The 26,501-nt window shown below is 38.1% G+C and overlaps 1 protein-coding gene across 1 annotated transcript; it reads left to right on the top strand.

The window, feature by feature from the left end:
* Window positions 1–1,444: 1,444 nt before the first annotated feature.
* DDX1 (DEAD-box helicase 1) lies at window positions 1,445–24,739 on the top strand. The gene is made up of 26 exons (XM_068937156.1): window positions 1,445–1,559; window positions 3,370–3,421; window positions 4,453–4,516; window positions 5,263–5,292; window positions 5,621–5,717; window positions 7,238–7,285; window positions 9,548–9,631; window positions 10,592–10,675; window positions 11,158–11,234; window positions 12,486–12,558; window positions 12,653–12,729; window positions 13,533–13,647; window positions 14,186–14,324; window positions 15,340–15,400; window positions 16,676–16,774; window positions 17,465–17,554; window positions 17,690–17,878; window positions 19,827–19,878; window positions 20,093–20,239; window positions 21,327–21,418; window positions 21,921–21,993; window positions 22,416–22,488; window positions 22,603–22,645; window positions 22,891–22,986; window positions 23,827–23,947; window positions 24,256–24,739. The coding sequence occupies exons 1-26, from the start codon at window positions 1,544–1,546 to the stop codon at window positions 24,384–24,386; spliced, it is 2,223 nt and encodes a 740-aa protein (XP_068793257.1). The 5' UTR covers window positions 1,445–1,543; the 3' UTR covers window positions 24,387–24,739.
* Window positions 24,740–26,501: the final 1,762 nt, after the last annotated feature.

The raw sequence follows: 26,501 nt of genomic DNA, 5'->3' as shown, positions 1-26,501 counted from the left end.
AGTTATCTCAAACACCAAAAGATAAGCATGTTTATAAATTATTACAAAAGAACTAAGATTTCAGCTGCTCTCCAGCAGCTTTACAAAGAGTTCTTAAAATTGAAAGAAAATTACCTCATCCCCTGCCACTTCTGCTCCTACGCTCTGATTTTAGCTTGTGTTTATTAACCTCTTAATCTCATAAGCAACTGTGCAGTCCAGAATTAGTTTCCCATGTAAATTAAATTCTAAAACTAAGGATTGAAGCAACCTGAAAGCTGTGTTAAACATTCTGGGAATATTTCAGGGAAGAAACGACTGCTAAGAAAGATTTCTGGCTGTCTAATTAATCACATTAGTTAGCTGAGTTGTATTTGACAATGCAACTTGTAAGGCAACAACATATGGCATAAAATCATAAATTTCAGGAAAAATATATGATTTATAGCAAAAAACCGTTTGGGATTCCAAGCCAGCCAGGAGCACTACATGTTGGTAACTGAGGTCTGCCTACGCGCACGTTTTCTCCGAAGCGTGGTGGAATCTGTAAACTAGTCGTATCTGCGTCTCCAAAAAACGATTTAATGTGATGACTTAGCCAAAAGCAAGCGAAACCAAGGCTGATGGCTGGAGCGAGCGCTGGCCCCGGGAAGCACCTCAGAACCGAGCTGAGCCCAGCGGAGCTGCTGGTCGGTGACCAAGGAGCGGGGCTGGACCGCGGGCGCCGCGGGCAGCGCCTGCGGTCCGTGCTCCACACCTTCGGCACGGGCCAGGAGAAACCAGGAGAGAAACGATCGTGCTGGCGAGGAGGGTGGTGGGGCGCGAGCGGCTGGGTTTTGCCCCGCACGAGGCCTGCGGGCTGCCGCGCGGCTCGGCAGGCCTGCACCGGCCGCTGCCAGCCGCCTGCCGGGCGGCGGCGCGGCGGTCAGAAGAACTGCGCTGTCGGCCATGATGCCGTTTGTCCTCAAACCAAGCGCACCTCCAGGCGAGCGCGGCCCTCGACAAGACGGAAGTTTTGTGGTTGGATTAAAAATAACAAGACAGTAGCCGTGGATATCCTACGCGGTCCCTTCCGCTGAGCTAGCGTAAAGCTGACAAATCCCCCGCTGATACACAGTGTTAAGTGTAGAAGCTGCACTTTTTCCTCCATAATGTAACTTTATTTCTATAACAGCAACCCAGAGGTTTTTGCCTTTAACTTCACTAGAAGCTATCCTGGGAAGAAAAAAAAAAAAAAAAAAGGATTGTGCAGATTTTGGGCAAATTCATATGTAAGTTGACATTCTTATAAAACAATGCATTGCCACTTACATACTACTAAAAAATGAAGTGGCTCTGTTACACATACGTTAAGCTATTCTTATATACGTATAACCTAGAATACTTTCTACCCAATACGCAATTGCCGCAGTGGCGGTGTCAGCCCGCGCCGGAACCCGCTGCGCGGGCGCCTGCCACCGGGCGCGATAAAGCGGGAGGACCGCGGCTGCGCCTGCGCACTGCGGGGGGAGGAAGGGGGGGGTGGCGGTGGTGTTGCTCCGCCGGAGGTGCCCGCGGTGTGAAGATGGCGGCGTTTTCGGGTACGCGGTAGTGGGGCCGGCGGGTGCCGTCAGCGAGAGGCCCTGGGAGCCCCTCTCGCCTTTCTGGCTAGCCCCGTGGGGAGTGGGCGGCGGCTGCCAGTGTCCCTGGGGCGGGCGGGCGCTGTCAAGGCGGTACGCGGCCCCTGAGGCCTGGTGCGGGCTCCTCCGTAGTGCTGCGTGACTTGCCACGCCGCAGGCCGGAGGCAGAGGGGCCTGTGGGGAGGTCGTTGCTTCTCCCGGCTGCTAGGGCTTAGGAAGCCTTCAGAAGCGGTTGTCAGCATGGATTTGCTGGTTTTAGGGCGTATGTGCCTGGGAAATGGTGCTGCTTACAAGTAGAGATTCCTTTCTCAGACTGGCTTGTTTCTGTAACAGGAGACTCACGATAACTGTTCTGCATATTGCAGGGCGTGATAACTGTGCGTTTGTGACAGGGAGTAGCTCGATTCTGGGATGTGGTTTAAAATATGTGTATAAACTATAATCTAAAACTTGTCCTTGGTGCTCTGTTAACCCTGCATGCACACGCACATATGCCTATGCACCTGCAGAACCCAACACGGAGGCAAAGTTTTAATGTAATTGAAATATTTAATTTTTTTTTTCTTTTAACTGATTTCTTCGTTCCCCATGATTAGGGAGAATGTTGAAGCCTCTTCCGTGGTTCTGGAAATGCATTTAGTTGCTGGACAGCAGGATGCTTTTGGTTGTGTAATTTAGAAAATTTCATAGTAGTGCTGTTTTTTTTAATTCAGTATATGATGCAAGCATTTAATCAGTATGAACTGAAAGTATTTTAAAATGGGTAGATGTTTAAGGAATTTACTTCTTAGTTTTCAATCAATGGTTATTTTTGCTGCCAAGACTTTTTTTTTGGCTTATGTTGATAATCTAAGTTTATAGGCATATTTAGGACTCGTACTAGCGCTTGAAAACATTAAAGCTTTCTGAAATTGCATTGCAAATAGGGTAGCTAGTCCTGAGATGCATACATTTTTAGAGCAGTTTTATTATTAAAGCAAATCAAATGTGTAATTTTTGACTGCAGATATACATGTATCTCAACCTAGCCATATATGTTCATAATGTATATGTGATCAAGCACGTGATGGTGTGAAGACTAAGGTGTAAAGGCTCCCTTTAGAAACGTGCAACTTTATATTTAAAGAGTTTTTAGAGTAACTCTATATACCTGAAAAGAGAACCAGCAAGTAAGTTACTCTGTTAAAGGTAGGATATTATTGTTTAAATTGGTTAAGTTCCTTCTTCTTACACTCACTAATAGCAGGGAATGGTGTTTTACTCAATAAATAAAAGTAAATAAAAGAGAGAGAGAAGTAATTAAGAAATTAAGATTGGTTAAGTCTGCCATATTGTTTGCATGGACAGGTCACTTAGATAGGCAAACCTGAAAAGTACCTGGCCCAAAAAGTCACACTCGGCTCTTACTGTGTTTGGTTTTCCGTTATGTCGGCCACTAGCGTGACTTTTTTGCTCCCCCTCCCCGGTCCCACCCCGTGCTGTGTATGCCTCGTGTATGATTCTTTCCATGGCCGTGAAAGGGGAGGACATCTGTCAGAAATGGAGCAGGGAGTAGAAGAGTGCTGGGAGAAACTGAACATGTTTCTTATCTGTGTTTTGAGTTTTATGGAGAAAGTAGGATACGCCGCTGCTAAAAATCATGCCTTTTTATTTTTGTTAGTTGTTGGAAAAATTGACATTTGGAAATCTTCTGGTCTATTTTGAGGTAACTAACACAGCTTACTGGATTTTTTTATTATTATTTTCATTTTCCTTTCTTCTTGTCTTTCAGAAATGGGTGTTATGCCAGAGATAGCTCAAGCAGTGGAGGAGATGGACTGGCTGTAAGTAGGCATGTTTAGACCCTCGGGGCCTGGCAAAATCTTACTTTTTGTCGCTCAGCGATGTAGCACATGCTTCTAAAAATATCTGTTCTGTTTTAATGTCACAAGCATGGGTACATGGCTTCCTTTAACTATCATTGTATCTCTTGCATTTCTTTAATGTGAACAACGGAAGAACGTAATCTGTAAGTGCACCAGTAGCACTTAAGCTTCGATAGGTGAAGTATGACAGTTTGCATTTCCATGTCATTTGTTTAATAAAAGCTCCTGTGCCTTCTGGCTTGTTTAGTGTGAGATTATTGGATGAAATCCTATCATGTAATTGATGCTAGTCTAGTAAATGTTTTCCAAACTGTGGTCTAAATTCCTGTGTCCTTCAAGGTTGATGCTTGCGTGTTATTGTGCTGCAAAAGTTATTGACTAATGTGAAATCACTTGTCCCTGTTTCTAGCTACTTGTCTGGCTAAATATTTTACTTTAAGGCTTTTTTTTTGAACTGGAGTTCAGAGTTTTATCTATATGGACCGTATGGACAGCTGTAGTATATGTAACTCTTCTTTTCTCATATGAGCAGTATTAATTAGCTAAAATTGTTTCAAAAGGTTGGCTACGTTCAGTTAGCTTGACTTTCTTTTCCAATTTTGAATTATAATCTTGTATATGTGGGCTATGTAAGTGGGATTTAAAAGTGAACCACCCTAGAAGAAAGAAAGGCTGGGAATAAATAAGCGGTCTGTTTTGTTTCTTGCCAACACAGTGATCTGCGAGATGTAGCTGTTTTGTCAGGATGCGAGTGAATCTGCTGCATCCACTGGTCACTTCCTGACAAGTTACACCACCTATTTCAAACTCTCCGTGCAAATTTCGGCCTATTCACTTCTTTAGCTGGCAGCTAGGAAGAATATCTTTCACTTTTTAATTAGCCTCTTACGGATTGCTGATACGTTTAAGCAGGTTATGAGTGTTCATATATAAGGGAAAATGCTTTTGTCTTCTGATAACTTGTATTTATGCTAATGTTCTTCTTGTAGTCTCCCCACAGATATTCAAGCAGAGTCTATCCCACTAATTCTAGGAGGCGGTGATGTGCTTATGGTATGTGTGCTGGATAGCGCTATTCCAAGAAAACCTTTGTATTTTAACTGTTCTTTGTTCAGTTAATTTCCTCCTTTCCGGAATGTTCCACAGTTAGACTAGCTCTTCTGTTTTTCATTAATTTAAAAAGTATATTCTTCCCTTAGGACCACTTTGAGTACCTGGTATGTTTAAGGATCTGTCACTTTGTAGCTTTGTGTTAACATACAAGTTAATTTTATTGGCTCAGTGTGTGAAAACACGCTGGTTTTGCAGATTGCATTGGCTCTTTTTAGGCTGTAATGCGACTACTTCACAGACAGCGCCACGTGAAGGAGAACAGTTTGAGTTGATCTGATTTCCTTTTTGTTGTAAAAGCGTAACACAGTTCTATATGTGACGTGACTGATAATGTCTCAACAAATGCTTCACTGAAGTTAACTATGAAGATCTGATAGTATTCTTTGTCCAGCATACCTTCTGCAGATTTGTCTGTTCTTGATTCTGTAATCAAAACACTTCCGGCTAAAATCTTACAAAAAAAGACATAATTTTTTTTTCCCTAGTGGAATTTAGGAGCTTTTGTATTCCAAATCCACTGGAAAGGTTTTCTGTGTTCATATCTGGTTTATGTGCGTTACTCTATATCAAGATTTTCTGTGTTATGCAGAGGCCAAAGTGAACTGAGTTTATACTTTACTAAGCAGAACTGTAGATCAGGCCTTATGGAATAAGTTCTAACTGATGAACTTATTTTTTTCTTATAGGCTGCAGAAACAGGGAGTGGAAAAACTGGTGTAAGTAATCAGATTTAAATCTAGTACAATAGAAAGTAGAAGTCCATCTGTAACAAACACCGTGAATGGGTTTTTGTTTTTGTTTTTAATGTGTCTGTACATGTATATACAGAGAGAATGTGTTGGGAGGGGTGTATATATTTAAGCAGTACTGTTAGTCTTTACAAACACGTGTTTAGGCTAGTTTTAAAGTGTTTCTAACCCTTATGTATTGCAACTGAAAACTAGGCTGACTATTATTTTATATGTATATCTGTGTGTGTGTGTGTGTGTGTGTATATATATATATATATATATATATGTGAAGCAAAATAACTTTATATTTCAGGCTTTTAGCATTCCAGTTATCCAGATAGTTTATGAAACATTGAAGGACCAGATGGAAGGCAAGAAAGGGAAAGCAACAATTAAAACTGGTGGAGCAGGTGAGTTTTCATCCAAGACTCTCTTGAAGTATGGCATATTGCTAATTCGTGTCGACTCCCTCACCCCCCCCAAAGTAAACTTAAACAAAACCTCATTTAATAGCGAGTTAGGCTTTTTTTTTTTTTTCCTTTTTTGGTGTGTGGTGGGGTAATGTAAATGGAATACCCTAGATGGTAAGAAATTATGAGTATAAATATACTGATAGAGTCATGGGGAAAACCAGGGCTGCATTTGACCACACAGGGTCTTTTAGCAATGCTTATTGTCTTTAGCTTAGGGCTTATTGATCCACGTTTTGCTCTTCAGTGTTCTTTTGGAAGCTGTGCTAGCTTAGTGCCTTGCAAGATGTGAAGTGGTAACCCAAAAAAAAAATTTTCAATTTTCAGTTGCTGGGATAGATAAGACATAAGTAGTGATGCAGCTAGTCAGCTCAGGCCTGTTACATAAGCTTGAGCTCAGAGTCCTTCTAGGTGCAGAATGATTTTGTGTGGCTGAATAATTCTGTATCATGTCTTCCAATTCTGCTATTCTGAGTAAAACAGTTATATTCCTTTTGGAACCTAGCTAGACTCTGGAAGCTGAATAGCAACATCTTATGTGGCTTGAACTATAAACATTGGATTGAGCTGGCAATGGACAGGACCAGAACCCGCTGATACAGTGTGAATTGTAGCCATGATAATATCGTTACTGTATGTGAATCTAATGTACATCTATTTAAATAACTTTACAACTTGATAACTAATAACAGTGTCCAGTCTGTGGTATTAATAGTGGTATTTATGTAAGTGGCAGTAGCTGTTGAAACATATTGAAGATGTTGTAGCAATTCTCATTTTTCAGCTTAGTTATGAGCTACTGTGCTACAGTGATGACAGCACAGTCAACTTAACATTAAGTTCTCATTAAAAGAATGTAACGTGAATATATTACATAATCCTAATTGTAATGGAATCTAGTTTAAAAAAAAATCGTCATCTTGTGAAAGCTCTTGGCTTCGTTCTTCACAGGCCAACAATATGTTTTAGTAAAGTCAGAAGTCTGATGTGCTTTATCTGTGTGCCAGAGCACTTCAGTAAAAACAGTTTAACTGATATCCTGGAAAATATCTTAATGCAAACTTGGAGAAAAAAGAGCAAATGCATTTCAAAGTTATTACTATTAATGTATCTTTGGACCTTCTTGCAGATGAACTTGATTGTGATCATGTGGAACTTTGACCTTGTCTTATAAATGTCTTCATTGCTTAAGTTGCATTTTTAAGCAATTTAGATCTGTGCAGTCCTTAATGCAGTCCTTGATAATCCAGACTTTCATAGAATACCTTTGTGCTTATATATCTTTGCCTCTTCAATGCGTAGGCCTTCGTTTTCACTTCATGATATGGATTATATTGGAATAAGGCTGTCTTCCCATAATGTTAATCATGCTACTGTACAGCCCCCATGAATTTTTGATTTGAGCTCCCAGGCATAACATGTTAGTTTAATGCTTTTTCTATTGTTATCTTTCAAAATAGTGCTCAACAAATGGCAAATGAACCCGTATGATAGAGGATCAGCTTTTGGTGAGTTACACTAACACTGCTTTAACTGTTTATAATACACTTGAAATTGTTTAACTGTAGTATATAACTAGAAAGAACTTATATGTGGTGTGTTGTCTTTTTTTTTCTTCTTGGGGAAAGATAAGGGACGTTCTCATCAAGGAGAGTTTAGGGATTTTTATTTGGTTTAGTCAGTTTGGTAGGGCTCAAAGCAAGTTTTTTAACTGCAGCTGAATCCGGTGCACCTGTACTAGTCCATAGTATATGATTTTAATTTAGAGATCAAATGTTTCAAGCTACGTCAAATTCCTTCATAATTTGTTTTTAATCATTTTTTGGAAACAATATACTTATGCACGGAACAGACCAGAACCGATCCTTACAGAAGTAGTTGTGTAAACACTGGTACAGAATATGAGGGAAACAGAGATAAGTATTTTATTTCAGGTTTAACAAAGGAAATAATTCTTTTTTTTTCCTGAAGAAACATGAATTGAGCTTTGAATATAAAGATACAATAGCCTATTCAGATGTACATATACACCAACAGTTTGTCCAAAGCATCGGCACCTTCCTGTCCAGCCTTCTTCTTCCCCCTCCCCCCCCCCTTTCTGCAGCCCATCTCTCTTTGAAAAAGTCTCTTCCCCCTCCATTTACCTGTTACGAATGGGATAATTAAGACACCAAGTTTTAAACTTCACCAGGAAAATAGTTACTCAATCTTCCTAGAGGCTTATAAAAGATAAAAGCTAGAAATGTGTTTTAAGCCCTTTCTATCAAAGCCGAGAAAGCGAGGGGGAGAGGGGTTGTTTGTTTTTGACGAAAGTAAAGCTCAGCAAGTGCCTCTGAATCCAATGTGAAATATTGGCTGCAAAACACCTTTGTTGGAGCAGCATCAAATGATGAATGGTGGTTGATGTAAGTTCTGGAACATGTTATTTTTGTGTGATGTATATAATCTGTTTATCTAACCCTCAACAGATTTTTATAATGAAGTTTAAATTATTTCCTCCCTGCCCCCCATTGAAAAAATGTATGGTATTTGAGCTGTAACTGTTGTTATGAATTCTTGTTTCCCCTACAATTAAAGGAAAAGAAAAGGTAACTTCGTAAATAAAAGCTATAAGCACAGAAGTAAGAGTGAGCCTACCAGACTTGTAACTATAGTACCAAACTGTTTTAATAGTGCATGAAACATTCATTACCTGCTTTGCCTTATAGTTTTAGAAAAGTATCAGAAGCGTAAAACTTCATAATTTCCAACCTTATCAATAACTACTAGCAACTCAACTGAAGTCTAGACCACTTAATAGCCCTATTAAAATGTACCCTCTTACCACTTTTTCTCCCTCACTCCTCCTTATCCTTGCAATCCACAAAAAAGGGTGAATAAGCTGTAGAATTCTCTGAGAATCCCTTAAATATTTCTAATGGTAAAGAAGATAGAAAAATTGACAGTTACATGGTGTATTTCCAGTGCTTTGTTTTGCTGTTGCCAAAAGTAGCTGACTTCCCAGTCTGACTGGAAAATGAGGAAATTATTGTATGGTGGAAACATGCATATGTTTGGTAGGTTCCATATGTTCCCACAGCATTTGTTCTTAATAAAGGCTCTTCAGAAAGATGTTTTGGGGAAACAGAAGGCCAGTATATAATCTCCCTCCTCCTGCCTTCAAATACTTTGGAAGTCAGGGGGAAAAAAAAGGATTAAAATATCTCCAAAGCAGAGTACTGAGGGTTTTTTGTTTTAATAGTACAGGACAGACGCTTGTCCCTTTGGCATTGGGAGGAAACATGCATTTAAATTCTATATCCCGTTCTAGTTCCATGGTTTGATTTCTAAAGCAACACTACAACCAAATCTTTCTCTGTGGAAAGATGATGTTAAATACTGATTACCTCTCTCTTCTACAAGTGGCCGTGAATATGCATCTGTTGTCTCTGGTATCCTCTGTTGTCTCCATATTATACTTACTGCACTTGTAAAATCTGATTGTCTTACCGATTTTTCTTCTGTGTGCTAGTCAATCTTTCCGCTGAAAGACTGTAGAAAGTGCAAATGCATCTCTTGTCAGCAGCTGGGAGGTAAACTCAAGTTCATCCAAACAGGGCCATAAATATATTTACTACTTCAAATTGCGTAGGGTAAGCTGTTAAATAAAACTGCCCAGCGGTGTTCACATTCTTATATAAAAAGAGAATAAACTAGGCTAAAATTTGCAAATGCTGCTGCTTGAAGTAGAGAAGCTTTTTCTTTAACTAAAATTGTCGTATCAACTTCAGCAATTGGATCAGATGGCCTATGTTGTCAAAGCAGAGAAGTAAAAGAATGGCATGGATGCAGAGCAACCAGAGGCGTGACTAAAGGTAAATACTAAATTAAATATTTTGGAAACTATTTCAGGAACTTGAACTAAAACGTCCACTTATCACCCACTGTTACTGTAGATAGTTGCATTTAAAACTTAACTGCCCATCTGAGCAAATGTGCCCCTGTTGAACTTACTGCCAGCTGAAGACTTTGGAAGGAAATTCTTCTGCGTATTTCAGTCTCCTTATGTTGTGAATTCCCTTTTGCCGGATAAAGGATTGAGTCAGAGGGAGACACATATCACAACCAATATTCGTTAGAATACGTTTTATTGACTAAGGAGGTGTTATTAATAGCAGATAACTATTCACACAGTACATCCAGTTATTTCCTCACGTTTCATACGCAGGCACACAGATGCACAAATTGGCTGGTTATGTGGGGTGAGCAACAGTTGGGAGGCCAACCCCAACTGTTGACTCGGAAGCAGAAGGTCATAATAATGCTCTAGTGGTTCTAGGTGGTGTTCAGAAAGTTCCTCAAGGAGCCTTGTTTCACTGGCTGTGCATATAATCCTGTAGTCTTTTTCTGTATGTAGCAGCCACACCCTGCTTGGATGTGGTTCAAGTTAAAAAAACAATTTTTGATGCTAGTGCATGCTAGCACTAGCATCAGTCTTGTAGCGATTCAGTAGACTCTTTGTGTTTAAAGTTTATCCACTCTTGTGGATTCAGCAGAACCACTAGTCTCTGGCTAGCTTATCAGTTCCTGGAAAAGTTTCATACACTACCTCTCCGCGTGTACTTTTCTCATTTGGTCTGCTATTTTCTGGTAACTGTCTCTACCTGCATAGGTATCTATAGAACCCTTTTACACTAACACCATGGGGGATTTTATGACACTTATAGCAAGGAGTGAGAATGTTAAGACTTGCATGACCTTGGAAGCAGCCAAACTGAACCACCTTGAAATTGAAATTTAGGTGTTGTTTAGGTTCCTTCCTTTCTCTTTTAAAGGAAAATACTACTATGAAGTTTCCTGTCATGACCAAGGCTTGTGCAGAGTTGGCTGGTCAACTATGCAGGCTTCATTAGACTTGGGTGAGTTTCCTCATAGAAAGACAGATTTACTGGATTCCAATGGACAGTTCTCATATTCATGTTATAGAGGGTGGCTGGAAGCGTCTTCCAGTCTTGCAGAGAATGGATGCTTTGGGGAAAAATAGCAATGTCAGGGAGTTTAAGACTTCTTATACAAATTCTGTTTCCTGTAAGAAGAAATCTGCTTAAAGGGTATATTTCTTCACTCTGTGATTTCTTCTGCCTTTATTTTGATTCATCTTCTAATGAAGATGAGTAGAGACCAGAAAAATCAATAAATGTACTATACTGATACAAAAATTATTTTAGAATGCATGAAAGCTAGCAGTATTTGGTACGGTGTATTATTTCTTTGTTACAACACTAGAGGTTTGAGTTGGCAATATAAATGGTAATGGACAAAGTGTGTGGGTGTTGCGGGGGGGGGGGGGGGGGTGGAATTAACCCGTCAGCCAAACAGTAAAAGGTTGTCTTGTCTTCAGGTACTGATAAATTTGGCTTTGGCTTTGGTGGGACTGGCAAGAAGTCTCACAATAAGCAATTTGACAGCTACGGTGAGGTAAGCTTCAGTTGCTTGTTGACAGAAGTATCGCTCATTATTTGTATTAAAACTTTTTGCATGTGTGTTATGGCAATCAAATGTATTTTCTAATAAGGCTTATCTTTTCCATGGGATGTCACTAAGCAAAAAATACCACAAAATACAGATTTAACAAAAGCAGTTAGCATCTGGAGGTCTCTGTTTGTGCCTAGACAAGAGGCTCTAATTTAGAAGACAGAAGATTTTCTGTGTTATGTATTAGATATTCTGTTATCTTACCTCCTTGATTAATTTCTTACTCTATCTTAAGACTGAAATAAGTCAACACCAACACATCCATACGTCTCAGTAAGTGTGAAAGTGTAGGCAACTTATCCTGTTCGCTAGCAGTTTAAATGCAAGTAATCAAATAACTTTTTAATATGTCAAAATTCATGGTTAGGGGCCAATAAGGTATGGTTAATCGGGCTCTATTTCTGGCTGTGTAGTGGGATTTGCCATTAAAGCTATAATCTTGATATGCTGCTGTTTAAAAGTGTAGCAGGAAATCTGAGGTGGCTTTTGTACTGTGTGCCGGTCAAGAATTCATAGAGACTTAAGCATAGCTTACATAAATCTGTATAACACCGCAGAAACTTAAGTATTTTTTTGTATTGGGAGATTCTCAATGCCGTAAAACTTGCAGGTTTTACAACTAGCGTATTGTGGTTTTTCTTATAATTGTGACTTATGAGCTGTTCAATTAGAAGTGCTTCATAATATACAGACTTTAAAAACCTTTGCAATGAATAAATTTCCAGGTCTTTATACGGAGTATTTAAGTAGGTATAAATGGCATATAGTACCTTCTGCAAGAGTTAATCTTTTTAAATAGTCAAAAAAAATAGTCTTCTATTATGTGTTTGACGCTGTAAGTTTGGATTTAAATGGGGTAGTGAATGCATGATTAATGTATTTCTCAATAGTACGGAATTCTTCCGGGTAAAAGACTTATATTTATCGTTGTCAGCATGGTTGGTTTTAAACTAAACTTAAAGCAGCAATAAGTGTTTAAATATCAAAGACAAATTTGGCATTTTCCTGAAAAAATGTAATTGAATAGAAACCTGCTATTAAAGGCGTAGTATTGAAATAAAAACGAAGCTTCTTTCCCGTAAGGATAGGAGCTTAGTAGGGAGAAGTGGTAAAACTAAAAATTATCGGAATGTTAGCACTACTTAATATTCTATTCTAAAATCTGTTAATTTCACAACCTGTTTTTCATTATAGGAATTTACTATGCATGATACAATTGGATGCTATCTAGACATAGATAAAGGACAAATAAAATTTTCCAAAAATGGTAAGTTTTCTTCACTTTCTTCTTTGAAATGGTATTTGGATGCTTGTATGGTACACATGTGTGTGAAGTCTGACTGAATGAACTCTATTTTCAGGGAAAGACCTTGGCCTTGCCTTTGAAATCCCACAGCACGTACGGAACCAGGCACTCTTTGCTGCTTGTGTACTGAAGGTAACTTAGGAATGTCACAGATGCATGAGATGATGAAAATTGTTCCCTTTTTTTAGTAACTACTAGTTATTCATGAAACTTGCATACCTGCCACAGTTACTGTAGTCCCTCTTTTTTACACTGCCTTTGCTTCCTTCTGTCTACCAGTAATTTGCTGCTGAAGCAGTCACTATTTGAAGAGTTCCACTCAAGTTAAATGTTGGCTATTTAAATTTAAATTGAAATATTTCAACTGGAATATAGGGGTAGAATAGCACTTGTTTACAACTTGGATAGCTAGTTCCTATCTTAAACTTGGTTATGAAATGACTGAACAGATAGGAGTAAATACCTACAAAATGTCCGAGTTCTAACTGATCTACCTATTTTGTTTCATTTATTCTCAACCGTAACTTTATGGCGATGTGCTAGTCTTTCTGGGCTTACAGTCTCTCTGTAGTGATGCCTTATTGAATAATAAAGGATTGAATAGAATTCCTGGTGGTCAGTGACAACTACAATTGATAAAGTTGTTTTGTGAAAGTTGTGGCTTGTCATTGAATACGAATAAAACGTGAACGTTTGAAAGAGGCTTTCGTATATCTGTAAATATTTGGATATTTTGATGTAGAAGACAAGGTTTTGCTAGAACCGAGCAAAAAATGTCTGACAGGGTTTAGACCTCTTTGACAGTGTGGGTGGAATGCTTTTTCCCTGTATATACTTAGCCTGCTGGCTTCTCATGGGGAAGTTGGTTATGGAATTGTTTCTCACTTTGTGGTCTTTTGAACCGGTCTATATGACATTACTTTGTTGCAATCTAGAATGCTGAATTGAAATTCAATTTTGGTGAAGACGACTTCAAGTTTCCACCAAAAGATGGCTATATTGCCCTTTGCAAAGCTCCTGATGGCAGTGTTGTAAAATCACAACACACAGGTAAGTTAGATCTTTACATTTCTGATGCTTTTATATTCTAGTTTAGAGCATTTTTTGATTAGTTGTTTCTTTATTGTTATTTTGGGTCTTGCAGTGATCTTAGTAGTAGTAAAGTAAGTGCAATTTACAGAAAAGTATTTGGAATTTTCTTCATATTAAACTGTATGTAGTCTAACACTGAATTTAGGAGTGTATCAGATAGTCAAACTCCTTTTAAGTTATTATCAAAGTTACTCAAGAGTGTCCACTTTAACACTTTTTTTTTTTTTTTTAAGCTCTGCAATAGAAATTCATTATGCTGAGTGGACAGTATATTCACTGTCATGGCCACGTTCACAGAATGCTTTCATATTTGGAATACTAACCTGAAGCTATTTATAACTGAGTGAGCCATAAAATTACCCTTTAAAGGAACCTACCTCAGAATCATGAGGTTTTAGGTTGTTAGTAGAAAATCGAAATTTGTTCCCAGCCACAAATTACAGGATAGCGAGGTAGTTTTTCTTAATGGCATTTTTATTTATTTGTTTTATTTTAGGAAATGCGCAAGTGGTTCAAACACAGAACCTTCCAAATGCTCCAAAAGCATTGATTGTAGAACCATCGAGAGAGCTGGCAGAACAGACTTTGAACAATGTGAAGCAGTTCAAAAAATATGTTGATAATCCCAAATTAAGGTAATGACGCTTTAATATCATCTGTTATATAGTATTGTATTTATGGCACTGTCCATGTGGACAGGACAGGACTTCTCAGCTTTGTGGATAAGTGACTCTTAATCTGCAGTGTTATTTATATAGCCTCAGCAGCATCTGTTACAAACCAGCCCTCTAATTTTTCTTCTACAGTAAGGCCCCTGACCGTTGGGGGGGGGGGGGGGGAAGGGGAGGGTTTGGTGTGTTTTTTCTCTCTGGACTACTACTTTCTGGTATGATAAATCCATTTATTTTGTTTCTGGTAATCTTCAGGTTACCTAAAGGGGTATATTTAGTCAAGTTTTCCTTACAAAGAAAAGCACATGTCTTCTGCTTATCACCCCTCTTCTTTCACCTATAACAAATAGTTATGTAAAAGGTCTGATTTGTTTACATTCATATTCTCACAGAACAAATCTTGCTCTGATTAGCATGTGGGTGCACTTTTAAAATAAGTTGTTTATGGACTGCTTTGATCTAAAGCTGTTTCTTTTTTGACTGCTTATAAAGATTAAAATATGGAGCTGCTTGTTTAAATCGTAGTCAGTTTACAAGAGTGCCTTTACTAGAATTGCATGAGAGTAGCAATGGGGAGAAGAAAACTGTGATATCAAAGGTATTTAATTTACTGCTTGCTTTGCTGATTTTCAAAAGCATAGGAAACTTACAAAATCTCAATATATAACAGATTAGTTTCAAAAGACTGATCCTTTCTTTAAGGTGAAGCTGGTTTATTCGTGTACTACAGCAGCAATGAAATAATGAAATACTGCTCAGTAGCAAGATTTTTCACTTCTGGAGTTCACGTATGGTATATTACATATGAAGGGAGGAATTTTAAAATTCCTGTTCTTTTGTTTAAATGTACTGTTCTAAACTATTAATCTCCAGTTATTATTAGTAAAAGAAGGAATCATTAGCCAGATGTTTAGTGTCCCTCCTGAATATACCGAAAGTTAGAAAACTTCAAAATATGTTGATGTAATTTTAATTTTAGAGAGTTGCTGATTATTGGTGGCGTTGCTGCAAGAGATCAACTCTCTGTGCTGGAACAAGGAGTAAGTTATATTTTTGTTCATCTAATTACTGTTGTTCGAGTTCTGAATAACTCCATGTCTCTAGAGAATAGTAGTAATTTCCTGTAACTCCTGTAAACCTGATAAAAAGAAATCATGCAGTTGATAACAGTGTCGTATTGCACTTTTCTGGCGTTTGTTGCTTTACTTACAGATTGGTATCGACAACCACTGCTATGGTACTCGGTCAAATTCTATTGATAACTTTTACAGAAGTACTTGGGTAAAAGTGTAATTTTTGCTCTTTTTCCTTAATTAACAAAACAGATGGGTTTCTTACTAACTTGTTTTGCAATTACACAGATAAAACTGGTCTGCAATTAGCAGGATCAGCCTACACTGCGATCCAGTCCTCTCTGGAAGGAACACTGGTGTAGGGGAAAATGGGTCTGGCTTCTGCAGCGTGGGATGTACAATCAGTTCAGTCATACTGTAGCATAGTCTGTTTTGTTTTATTTTTTTGTTTTTGTTCTTTTATAGTCTGGATAGCATACTGTGTGTGTTGGTGAGGGTTTTCTTTATTATTGTTGTTGCTATTATTATTATTAAAGACTAGCTTTTGGAAGTGATGCTCCATCACTTTTAATACACTTTCAGTGACTCTAGGTGCCAAACTATGAAGCGTCTCCTAAGCATTCTCAAACCAGGAGGCTGGTAGACTTCGATATGAATCATAAAGGCATGAGGGTGAACCCTTCTATCTGCCAAAATCTTAAGTTATTTCTGTAAGTGATGGACTTCATAGGTATACTTCCACAAGTGGGGGGAAAAGGAGTTGAGCTAGAAAGTAATCTATTTAATTTCATTTAACTTCACTTTCTGAAGCAGCTAAGCGGTTTTTTGTGGGAGTAGGGACAAAGAGGGAACTTCCCAAAATATTCTAGCCTGAGGCTGTGTCTGGTAATGAAGTGGAATGGAAACTGAGGCCGTAGAAGTGAAATGCAGGTTGCCCAGAAAGATTGTGGACTCTCCACCCTTGAAGACAGTCAGAGCTTGACTGAGCAAGGTCCTGAGTACTCTAAAGCAGCTTTGAAGTTGGTGCTACTTTATGTGTGATAGCAAGAGAGGGAACTAGACCTCAAAGAGATCCTTTCCAACCTGGATTACTAGGAATCTAGTACTAGGATTCTATGAAATTACTATCAACAGAAATAAGGTATTACACTGTTAAGTATCTGACAATCTTGAGTTTAGGCAAAGCTGGTAATGCCTTCTAGTTAACTGTATGACCAATTAATGTTCTCCTGTATTTCGTAGGTGGACATAGTTGTGGGAACTCCTGGAAGACTGGATGACCTGGTCTCAACAGGAAAGCTTAACTTATCTCAAGTTAGATTCCTGGTTCTGGATGAAGCTGTACGTAGAGGACTAAGTGATGGGTAGACTTTTTTATTCTGAAATGCAGTATTACATTTCCTAAAAAGAATCAGTGAAACGTCATCGCTCTGTAGCACTTAACGTTTAAGTGGAAGAACAGCTAGCTGCCTCTTGGGTTCCCATTTATTTGCTGTTTCTAACATGTTTCTTGTGGTGTTTTTGGTAAAGCTGTTTGAATTTTAGCTAGTAGAGAAATGTATTTCAAGCTATATTCACAAGACAAGTCAAGCCTGTCTCTGCTGTTCTCTACAGTATTTGGGAAACTTGAATGGACAAAGACTAGATAAGTGTTTTTCATTACCCAGCGGGTCTTGAAGCTGATGAATGTCCTAGTCAATATGCTGCGAAATGACTATCTTCATGTCTGGTCTTAATATAATTGAATATTCACAGAGTTAGCTGAGGGGAGAGGAGTAGCTTCTTAGCTAGGAGAAGCTGCTGAAGCACATGTTCCATTTCTTGTGAAGCACAGCAGCTGTCCTTGAAAATATTTCAAACTTTTCCTTTTTATTTTTTTCTCCATAGTAATAATAAGCCAGGCATTGACCTGTCCAGCTTATTAAGTGAGAGCACTTCTAAGACTGCAAACGTGTTGTTTGTTACCCAAATGTAAAGAGTGACAAATGAGAAATTAGCACTGCAGCTTTATTTTATTTCAATACCCTGCAGGATGGTCTCCTTCTCCAAGGTTATTCAGACTTCATAAACAGGATCCACAGTCAGATTCCTCAGATAACTTCAGATGGAAAGAGACTTCAGGTATAAAGTTTGTTTAACCTTAATATCCTTCCTGTTTTAATTTGTTATTCTTTTGCCGTAAGAATCTGCTCTCCAGTGGTATTCGTTTTTGATAGTGCTCTTATTCTGAAGTATCTGTGGCTTTTTTCTTTTCAGGTGATTGTGTGCTCTGCAACGTTGCATTCTTTTGATGTGAAAAAACTATCTGAAAAGATCATGCATTTTCCCACCTGGGTTGACCTGAAAGGAGAAGATTCTGTCCCTGAAACTGTGCATCATGTAGTTGTGCTTGTAAATCCAAAAGCTGACAAACTCTGGGAAAGGCTTGGCAAGAATCACATCAGAGTAAGTGGTTTATAAGTGAAACTTAAATTCCTTCTCTGTCTTTCTCTGCCTGTGTTTGCTTTCTATCTGCACAGTGCTTTCACGGTTAGAATTGGGGCCTAATGTTGTAAGATTTTTGCCAGCTATTGAAACAGCTTAGCGTGAAATAGTTTGTCCCACCAACATTGGTCAACAGCATGATACTGGTAATGTCATAAAATTAGGATTGTGAATAACTCGATCTCACAGACATTGAGGAAAAGACAATGTATTGAGAGCGTGTGGGATTTCTTGCTTGCTTGTTTGTTTTTTTTAATTCAACACTTTGAAGGTTGTTTCTATCCAATGTCCACACAAAGAATTTTTTTGCTTGTATTCAAGAATAAGGTTCTTTAATAGAGCCTGGATTAACTTATCTGGTGGGAGAATTGAATGCTTAGATTACTTTTCAACTCTAGTTTCTTGCTGACTATTAGTTAATGGAGTTAAGGGTTTTCTCCATGAAGTGTGGACTAACAATAATTTGATTTTGCTTAGTATGCTATTAGGCCTTACCCAGGTGAGGTTTTCTTGTCCCGTAAAGCCAGAATGACTTGCAGTATTCTAAGGCTGGCAAAGGCAGTTACTTTTAAAGAAAACTTCTTAGTGTCTTATCTGCCCTGGAGCAAAGCACAAAACGTAGATACACTTTACCCCTCTGAGGTCGTTGTCTAAGGTGGGGCGTATTTCTAGGGCTTTTCTTGGTGTGTGGGTTGGCTTTCTCTTCCCCCCCCCCACCCCCTTCTGTTTTTTGGTTAAACAAAGCACTTTTTGTTCATCAGTATAAAACTATTTTGTTTGGTCTATTGACTGTAGTGCCAAGTGGAAAAAATGTATATTTGAAGAAAGCTGTTTAGGTAGCGTAGCTTTTAAGCTAACCACTGGAAGGAGCCTAAGTAGGTAGCTGAAACTATTTCTTAGATAACATGAAAGTCTTTTTTTACATGCCAGACATAGAAAATTGACTTGTTTGATGCTCTCACCTAAACTCTTATGTAAAGAGCTAGGCTTTTTCCATTTTATGCATGGATTTATTCATGAAGTACTTTAGAACTCTCTAAGCTTGTGCAAAATCTAGAATAGCACTGCTACTTGTTCCTGTGTGTTTGACCAGAAACTAAAATTCCTTTTAGATGACATACCTAGTCCTACCTCTCAAATTCGTCTTGAGGCTGTTAGTTAGCTAACAAAATAGCATGGAGTATCCTTATTATGGATAAAACAACGGAAACTTGAAAACATGATACATTCTGAGGGGTTTTTTTGTTTGTTTAGTTCTAAGCTGCTTAATGTCTGCATTGATCACGGGAACATAACCTGAAGAGTGTATTTAACTCCCGAATACTGTTTTCATTTGAAGTTATAGTGAGAGAGAAAGATGTGAGCATGAACTTTGGAATCCTAATTGTGTCTTTTTAATGGATCTTGTTCTGTTGTCTTAAACTAGTTAGTAGTCACTAACTTTTCTTAATTTACCAACTGAGGTTTAATATTCTAGATTACTTCAAAATAAAAGAGTATAGTTTGTTCTTAATAGTCTCAACCATCTATTTCTTAGCCAGAAGCAGTTGGAATCCATTCACAATCCTGAAATGCCAAATAAACAACTGACTCCCCTGAAAAGGGTAGCCAATTTACAGCTGCCTTGGAACTGGAATTCAATTTGTCAGGCCTGCAGATAGGCGACGTAAGAGTTTTTAGTGACTGTTGGGATTTTCATTGCTGCAGAGGAGAGGCCCTAGAACGAGGAAGATCTGTGGGATTGCAGATCTTGGATGACCTGGATTTTTCTGTAAAACACTGAATAAACTCTGAATAAGCAGCTGTTAGTAGGTTCCCTCCCCCTCCCCCCGTTATTCTTGTCTTTAGTGTCTGCTGCAGTAAGATGGCTAATGGCTTTTTTTTTTTTTCCTTTTTCCCCTCTCCCTAGACTGATGAAGTACATGCGAAAGATAATACACGACCCGGTGCTAACACTCCAGGTAACCAACATTATTCATTAAGTAATAATTTGTGAAATGATACCTTGTAAATACTATTAAAGTAGCACTGGAGAGCACAAGAGTAAATAAATGAAGGTCTAGCTCACCTGCTCTGCTAACAAATGACTACTGAAAGGCTACAGAATATTTAAATGCAAAGACTGTTCACATTTTTAAGCAATTTGAGTGAAATAACTTCCATCATTTTACTTAGAAATGTGGTCTGAAGCTATTAAAATTCTGAAAGGAGAGTACACTGTTCGGGCGATCAAAGAACACAAGATGGACCAAGCCATTATTTTCTGTAGGACTAAAATAGATTGTGATAATATGGAGCAATACTTCATCCAACAGGGCGGAGGTAATGTTTTTACTGAAACCTTGTTCTGCTTGTTTCTGTGTTTACTTCAAAGCCTTTTATGATAGAGATCACTTTTTTGATGTCCGAATATTATCGTGCTTACGTTATTGACATACTGTACTGGGCGTAAAGGGCAGAGTTTGGGTAGCAGGGGCTGCAGAGGTGCTCTGTGTAGGAGGAGTTTGAACTGCCCTGGGCAGTTTGCAGCTCATTCCAGCCAGCTCTGAAATCGATAAAAGCTATGTGTCCTGTACCGAAACCTCACAATCTGAGGAGCACGTGCCACCACCTTTACTCAAATGTAAGGCAGTGTGGAAGGTGCTGGGGCAGGAAGCGCAGGAGGAGACGTGAGGACACACAAAAGGATACGTGTAAAGAAAAACAGAACACACAAAAAGGGACACTTGAGAAATCACAGAATCACAGAATGGTTGAGGTTGGAAGGGACCTCTGGAGATCATCTAGTCCAACCTCCCTGCTCAAGCAGGGTCACCTAGAGCACGTTGCCCAGGATCGTGTCCTGGAAGGAGGCTCCACTACCTCTCTGGGCAACCTGTGCCAGTGCTCTGTCACCCTCACAGTCGAGAATTTTTTCCTCAGGTTCAGATGGAACTTCCTGTGGTTCAGTTTGTGCCCGTTGCCTCTTGTCCTGTCACTTGGCACCACAGAGAAGAGACTGGCCCCATCCTCTCAACAGCCCCTCCCTTCAGATACTTGTACACGTTGATGAGATCCCCCCCCCTCAGTCTTCTCTTCTCCAGGCTCAACAGGCCCAGCTGTGAAGAGAAGTATTTGGAGAAGCAAAGGAAGCTAAGACAGGGAGGGAGGGAGGGAGGGAGGAGAGGTGTCTGGATGCAAGTAGAGCCTGGGGAAGGGAGGAAGGAGATGTTTTCCGAGATGTTTAATTGTTTTTTGCCCTCTGCACTCGCCCACCCCCCCCCCATCAGTAATTAAAAGTTTGTTAATTCATAATCAATTGGGATTACCCAATCAAGACTGTTTTGTCTATGACAGTACTTTTTTAGCAGCTTTATATGGTGCTGTGTCGTACCCTGTATCTGATACTAATGCATAGTAACTTTTTCAGGCCCCGATAGGAAGGGACATCAGTTCTCATGTGTCTGTCTGCACGGTGACAGAAAACCTCAAGAAAGAAAGCAAAACTTGGAAAGATTTAAGGTGATACAGTAAGCTTTTTAAAGCTTTTCCCTCATTTCCCAGTATCTGAAATCATATCTTATATCTTAAAAGTGTTTTGCCAGTCCTTCAGTGTATGATCATGCACGTGAAATTGTGGTAGTGTGTTCTATGACTTCTCACTTTCTAAAATTCTATGAGATGCTATTTCTGTAAGTGGAAATCTGTACTGTCAGTTAACCTGACCTTCGAAGATTTTCATGAATAAGATTAGGGTTGTTTTTTTTTGGTTGGTTTTTTTTTTTAATCTAACTTCAAGCTCTGTAACAGATCACCCTGTTCTTCAAAGTTCTTGGTTCTTGAATATCCAGAAACAGATCAAGCATTAGTTTAAGTATTAGAAGTTTTGTTTGTGTGGTTTTTATTAAGCCATTGATTTATACTTTTACTTCAGGATGAAGTAAATGGGAAGGACTGTTTCATTGCTTGGATTTTGGTTTAGTTTATTGAGCGCAATGATTCTTATGACTATATGTTTTCATAGAGAGGAGATGTCCGTTTCTTGATCTGCACAGATGTTGCTGCTAGAGGAATTGATATTCATGGTGTTCCGTATGGTAAGACACAAATTTTAAACTACTCTGTTGAATTTACTTCAGGCTTTACCATGCTTTTAGGTCCATCAACTGGTTAAAACAAGTATATGTATGTCCTGTAGCTTTATTTTAAGAAAACAGGGTTGCAGATATTCATCACTCGAATTAGACAATTTTTAATTTGTTTTTTCAAGTACAACTTCTGTAATACCTCCTCAAATACCTAATCAAGTTTGGGATTGTAAGGGATTCTTCTAGTGCACGTAATGACACCTGTAATCGCTGTATTAAACACAGCGTTGAAGCTTGAGAGTGTGAAGTTGAGAGGCCAAGGAGAGGGTTTGCAGCAGTCAAAATCGTATTTATTTTAATGTGCCATCTGTGACCTCGCCTCATACAAAAACAGAACTATTTTCTCTGTGCGTTCTGTGTATTTTATGCAGTTATCAACGTCACACTCCCTGATGAAAAACAGAACTATGTTCATCGAATTGGAAGAGTAGGCAGAGCTGAAAGGTATGTCTCTGTTCAGAGCAGTCACCATATTTTGTGTGATAGGTTCAATAATGACTATTGAAATATACTTTTCTTTTCCCCCCCCCCTTTTCCCCCCCCCCCCAACTATTTCAGGATGGGTCTGGCAATCTCCCTTGTGGCAAAAGAAAAAGAAAAGGTAATTATATTCCAAAGCAGAGACTTTGGATAAAATTGAACAGAGGTTATTTACTGAAGTTCCATTCACAGCTGATATCTGGTTTTAATATCCTTCACTGGTAAACTGCCTCTACTTCTTTTCTTTTCCTTAAATGCTAAGTATTTTAAATAGAAATCTGAATTCTTTATTCATGTTAGAAATAATGAAAATAAGTGTACTAAACTGTTTCACAAAGTTTAAAAGTTAGTTTGCTTTCTTTCTAGGTTTGGTATCATGTATGCAGTAGCCGTGGAAAAGGATGTTATAACACTAGACTGAAGGAAGAAGGAGGCTGTACTATTTGGTACAATGAAATGCAGGTGAACTTTTTACTTGATCCCAGTTTTCTAATTTCTCTGAAAGACTGTGTGGAGTGCAGTTACTGTCTGGCTTTGTAGTTGAAGTAGAAATTAATATTTTAGGTGTTTAACTTTAGTTCTATTTGAAGAAGAATGAGTAATTCTAATTGCTCATTCTTCTGAGTCACAAATTATACTTTCTATAAGCTTTTTAAGTTAAAAAAATTGTTTTAATATTCCCAGCCACTTTTATTGCTTTAGCATAATTGTTAACGAATACGTAAATGCTTTAATTTAACACATATGCACAAAAAACACATGAAATCAGAGTATAATATTTAAAAAAAAGTTTGACAGTTTGTGTAAGATCAAAAACATTTCCATATTTTTGTCAGGAACGATAATGTAGTAGCACTGTATTTCTGACTTGAAATTAATTATTTGCTGATGTTGTCATGTTACCACCAGGAGTCTTACTTTCAGCTTCCTTATGGCCTTTCTAGTCAAATGCTGTGTAGAGTTATAGGTAGGATGTTAATTAAACATTTTGGTTTAGATGGTTTCTTGCAGCTGTAAGTAGCTTACCTCTTGAACCTCTAACCTGTAAATAGTGTGCCACGTAAGTTCATTTTCATTGAAGTCTATATGAATGCTTGTTAAATTCACAGCACTTTCTTACCATGTTTAATAAGGGTGAATAATATATCTTGTCTGTAGTAATAAAAGACCAAATTGGTTTGTATATACAGTTCCTGTTGAAACTATTGAATGTATTTCATTGTTTAGAAAACTGTATGCTAACTGATATCTTGGGACCACAAAGTACTACTACTTCCCCCCCCCCCCCCTTCCCTCCTTTAGTTGCTGGGAGAGATTGAAGAACACTTAAACTGCACTATTGCCCAAGTTGAACCAGACATAAAAGTACCAGTAGATGATTTTGATGGGAAGGTTACTTATGGACAGAAAAGAGCTCTGGGTGGTAAGCAATAAACTAGTCTCAAGTTACCTGTTCTGTTCTGTTCCTTTTCCTAGGAGTTTGATGCATGTTTCCTTAATTAAAAAACCATTAGCTCTTTGTCTTCTGCATTTGTTACACACAGCTTATGGGTTGTAATTGGCCAAAGTATGTATGTATCTATACATACGTTTGTGTGTATATGTATGATAGATGTTTGTATTTTTTTTTATCAAGTTAACAAAGTTATCTTAATTTGCTGAATGACTGAGCGTTAGTTCTGCTGACAGAGGATGTTGAACATGGTATCTAGATCTGGTCTGTTTTGACAGGTGGACTCTATAAAGGCCACGTGGATATCTTGGCACCTACGGTACAAGAGCTGGCTGCCCTTGAAAAGGAAGCTCAGACATCTTTCTTGCATCTTGGCTACCTTCCTAACCAGCTGTTCAGAACGTTCTGATTGTGCCATGTTTAAGACAAGGCTCAAGTTAACAAATGCCCTGCTCTGAGAATATGAAAATCCTTTATTGTCTCTGAGTAGCAGTAGTTACAGAAGTACTAAAATTGAATATGCTTCTTGCATGATAAACAGTGCATTCAGCATTGTTAACTCTGTATTAGCTGTTGACTTAATAAAACAAATCAAAGATGGAACGTTTGCTTTACTCTTCCTCAGCCCCACCTTGAGCGTTTAATTCACAGAATCATTTTTACATAGCTTTTTGACTTATTGAAAATACAAATACAGTTGATTAAATCTGGAAGGAGAGTATAATTATTTTCTTTGTCAATAAAGTGTGTGTAAAAAAACAATTTCACTGACTCTATATTGTAATTCTTAATGCTTGGCTTTTTAAAGATTCTTTCATGTTAAGACGAATGTCTATATTTAAGATATTGAAGAAAGAACCTTTAATTCAGAGCTTCATATGTATATTACAAGTTATCTCAAAATCTAGGCTTTTAGAGAACTGAGTTTTGATTTGTTTCTATTGCTGTAAGTTGATTTCCCTCTCACTTCTTTGGATACAGTATCAACTGTACTCTACAGTACCCTGAGTATGTAGGAAAGTATGCACTAGTATCAAAGCAGTTCATAAATCTTGGGGAAAATCTTTGTCCTGCAGAGGTATAGTTTGAAGTATTTAGTTCCTCTCAGACAGCTTTTAGGCAAGTTGTTTCTGTTCAGATGAAGGCAGTATATCTATTACTGTCTGATTTGGATTGTTTTTGTCTTTAAATTTCTATTTCCCTTTTTTTAATTTCCTTTGCTTTGTGACTCCTCTACTGATACTTCAGAAGTTGCAGTGACTTCATCTGCAACTTGTCAGTTACTTAAAATATTAAGGTTATTGGGGATGCTTGACAGTGCAGACTGAAAGTGACCCTTTGCCTTTCTCATGAATCCTTCTAATCATAAAACATGCAGGACACTGGGAGAAACAAATTCAAGTTGAGTAAAGAAACAATTTTGCTGTAGGGTGTTACCTGGAGAAGACAGAGTCCTGTGTAGGAGTGTAATAAAAAACATTACAGTAAACTGTTGAAATTTGTTTACCCTAATGAGTAATCACTGTCATGTCATCTGATTCTAAGCTGGTAATGGTGAAATCTTTCCTCTAATGCCTTGCATACTTAAATTTTGAACTTGAGAGGAAAAGCTCTAACACTTACTATATTGGCCTTCTCTTCTCAGACCAATGTCATGAAATCTGTTGACCATAAAAAACAGCCTATTAATACTGCAGTGTCCAAAATACTTACAAATGCAGAAGAACACAGGTCACACATGTCTGCAAATTGAAATTAAGGTGGTGAAAAATAATCTAGTTTAATTATCTAGTTTGCATAAAATTAAAATGAACTTTTAAACTAAAGTTAAAGTCTGAAATAAATTTTTAATTTGGAAAAACAAAAATGATACATAAATGGAGGCAAAAAACTTTCCAGCATTGATCTTTTTAATTGAGAGCAACATCTGGAAGAACCCTGCTATATCAGAGTGCCAGTATCTTTCAAGACCAGCTATTGGATATCCGAATTTAAGTACATGATTTCAAATTGTGGCTACTTGGCAATGCTTCTTTCTGTCTTAATACTGAAAATAGTTTTAGATATCTAACCTTAGGCCTTCCACTCATTGTTCAAAACCAGTATTTCCTTGGTGTAGGAGCTGGAATTACTAAAATGACCTGAGGTGTATTTCAAGAGGCTTTTACTGATGAGACTTGAACATAAGCCTTCAAGGTCTCCAGCATGAAGAAGGCATAGGGGAGGTGTTTCTTACTGAGAAACTTTAAAGGTTGTCAAGAAATCTTTTTTTTAATTGATGTTCAGCAGAAGATACAGTTAGAACATGAATTTTCTAGAAAATAACAACTTTTCTCAGAATGTAGGTAAGGTTGTAAAATCTAGATGGATAAATGGAATTATATGCTGAATTAAATGCAGACATTTGTCCCTGGCATTGTGTGGTGTGTGTTTGTTTTTTATAACTTATTTTTTTTGTCTACCCCCATCCCCTTGAACTTATATATATACATATGTATATATATATATGCCCCTAATAACAATG

This window comes from Struthio camelus, chromosome 3 (assembly GCF_040807025.1).
Source record: "Struthio camelus isolate bStrCam1 chromosome 3, bStrCam1.hap1, whole genome shotgun sequence".
NCBI classification, from domain to species: Eukaryota; Metazoa; Chordata; class Aves; order Struthioniformes; family Struthionidae; genus Struthio; species Struthio camelus.
The sequence above is the reverse complement of the archived record's forward strand: the minus strand, read 5'-3'. Positions and strand labels throughout refer to the sequence as shown.

Coding starts and splice junctions, on each gene's coding strand:
- DDX1 (XM_068937156.1), top strand. Junction 17,555..17,689: donor CAGATGGAAAGAGACTTCAG/GTATAAAGTTTG, acceptor TTTTCTTTTCAG/GTGATTGTGTGCTCTGCAAC. Junction 22,489..22,602: donor AGAGTAGGCAGAGCTGAAAG/GTATGTCTCTGT, acceptor CAACTATTTCAG/GATGGGTCTGGCAATCTCCC.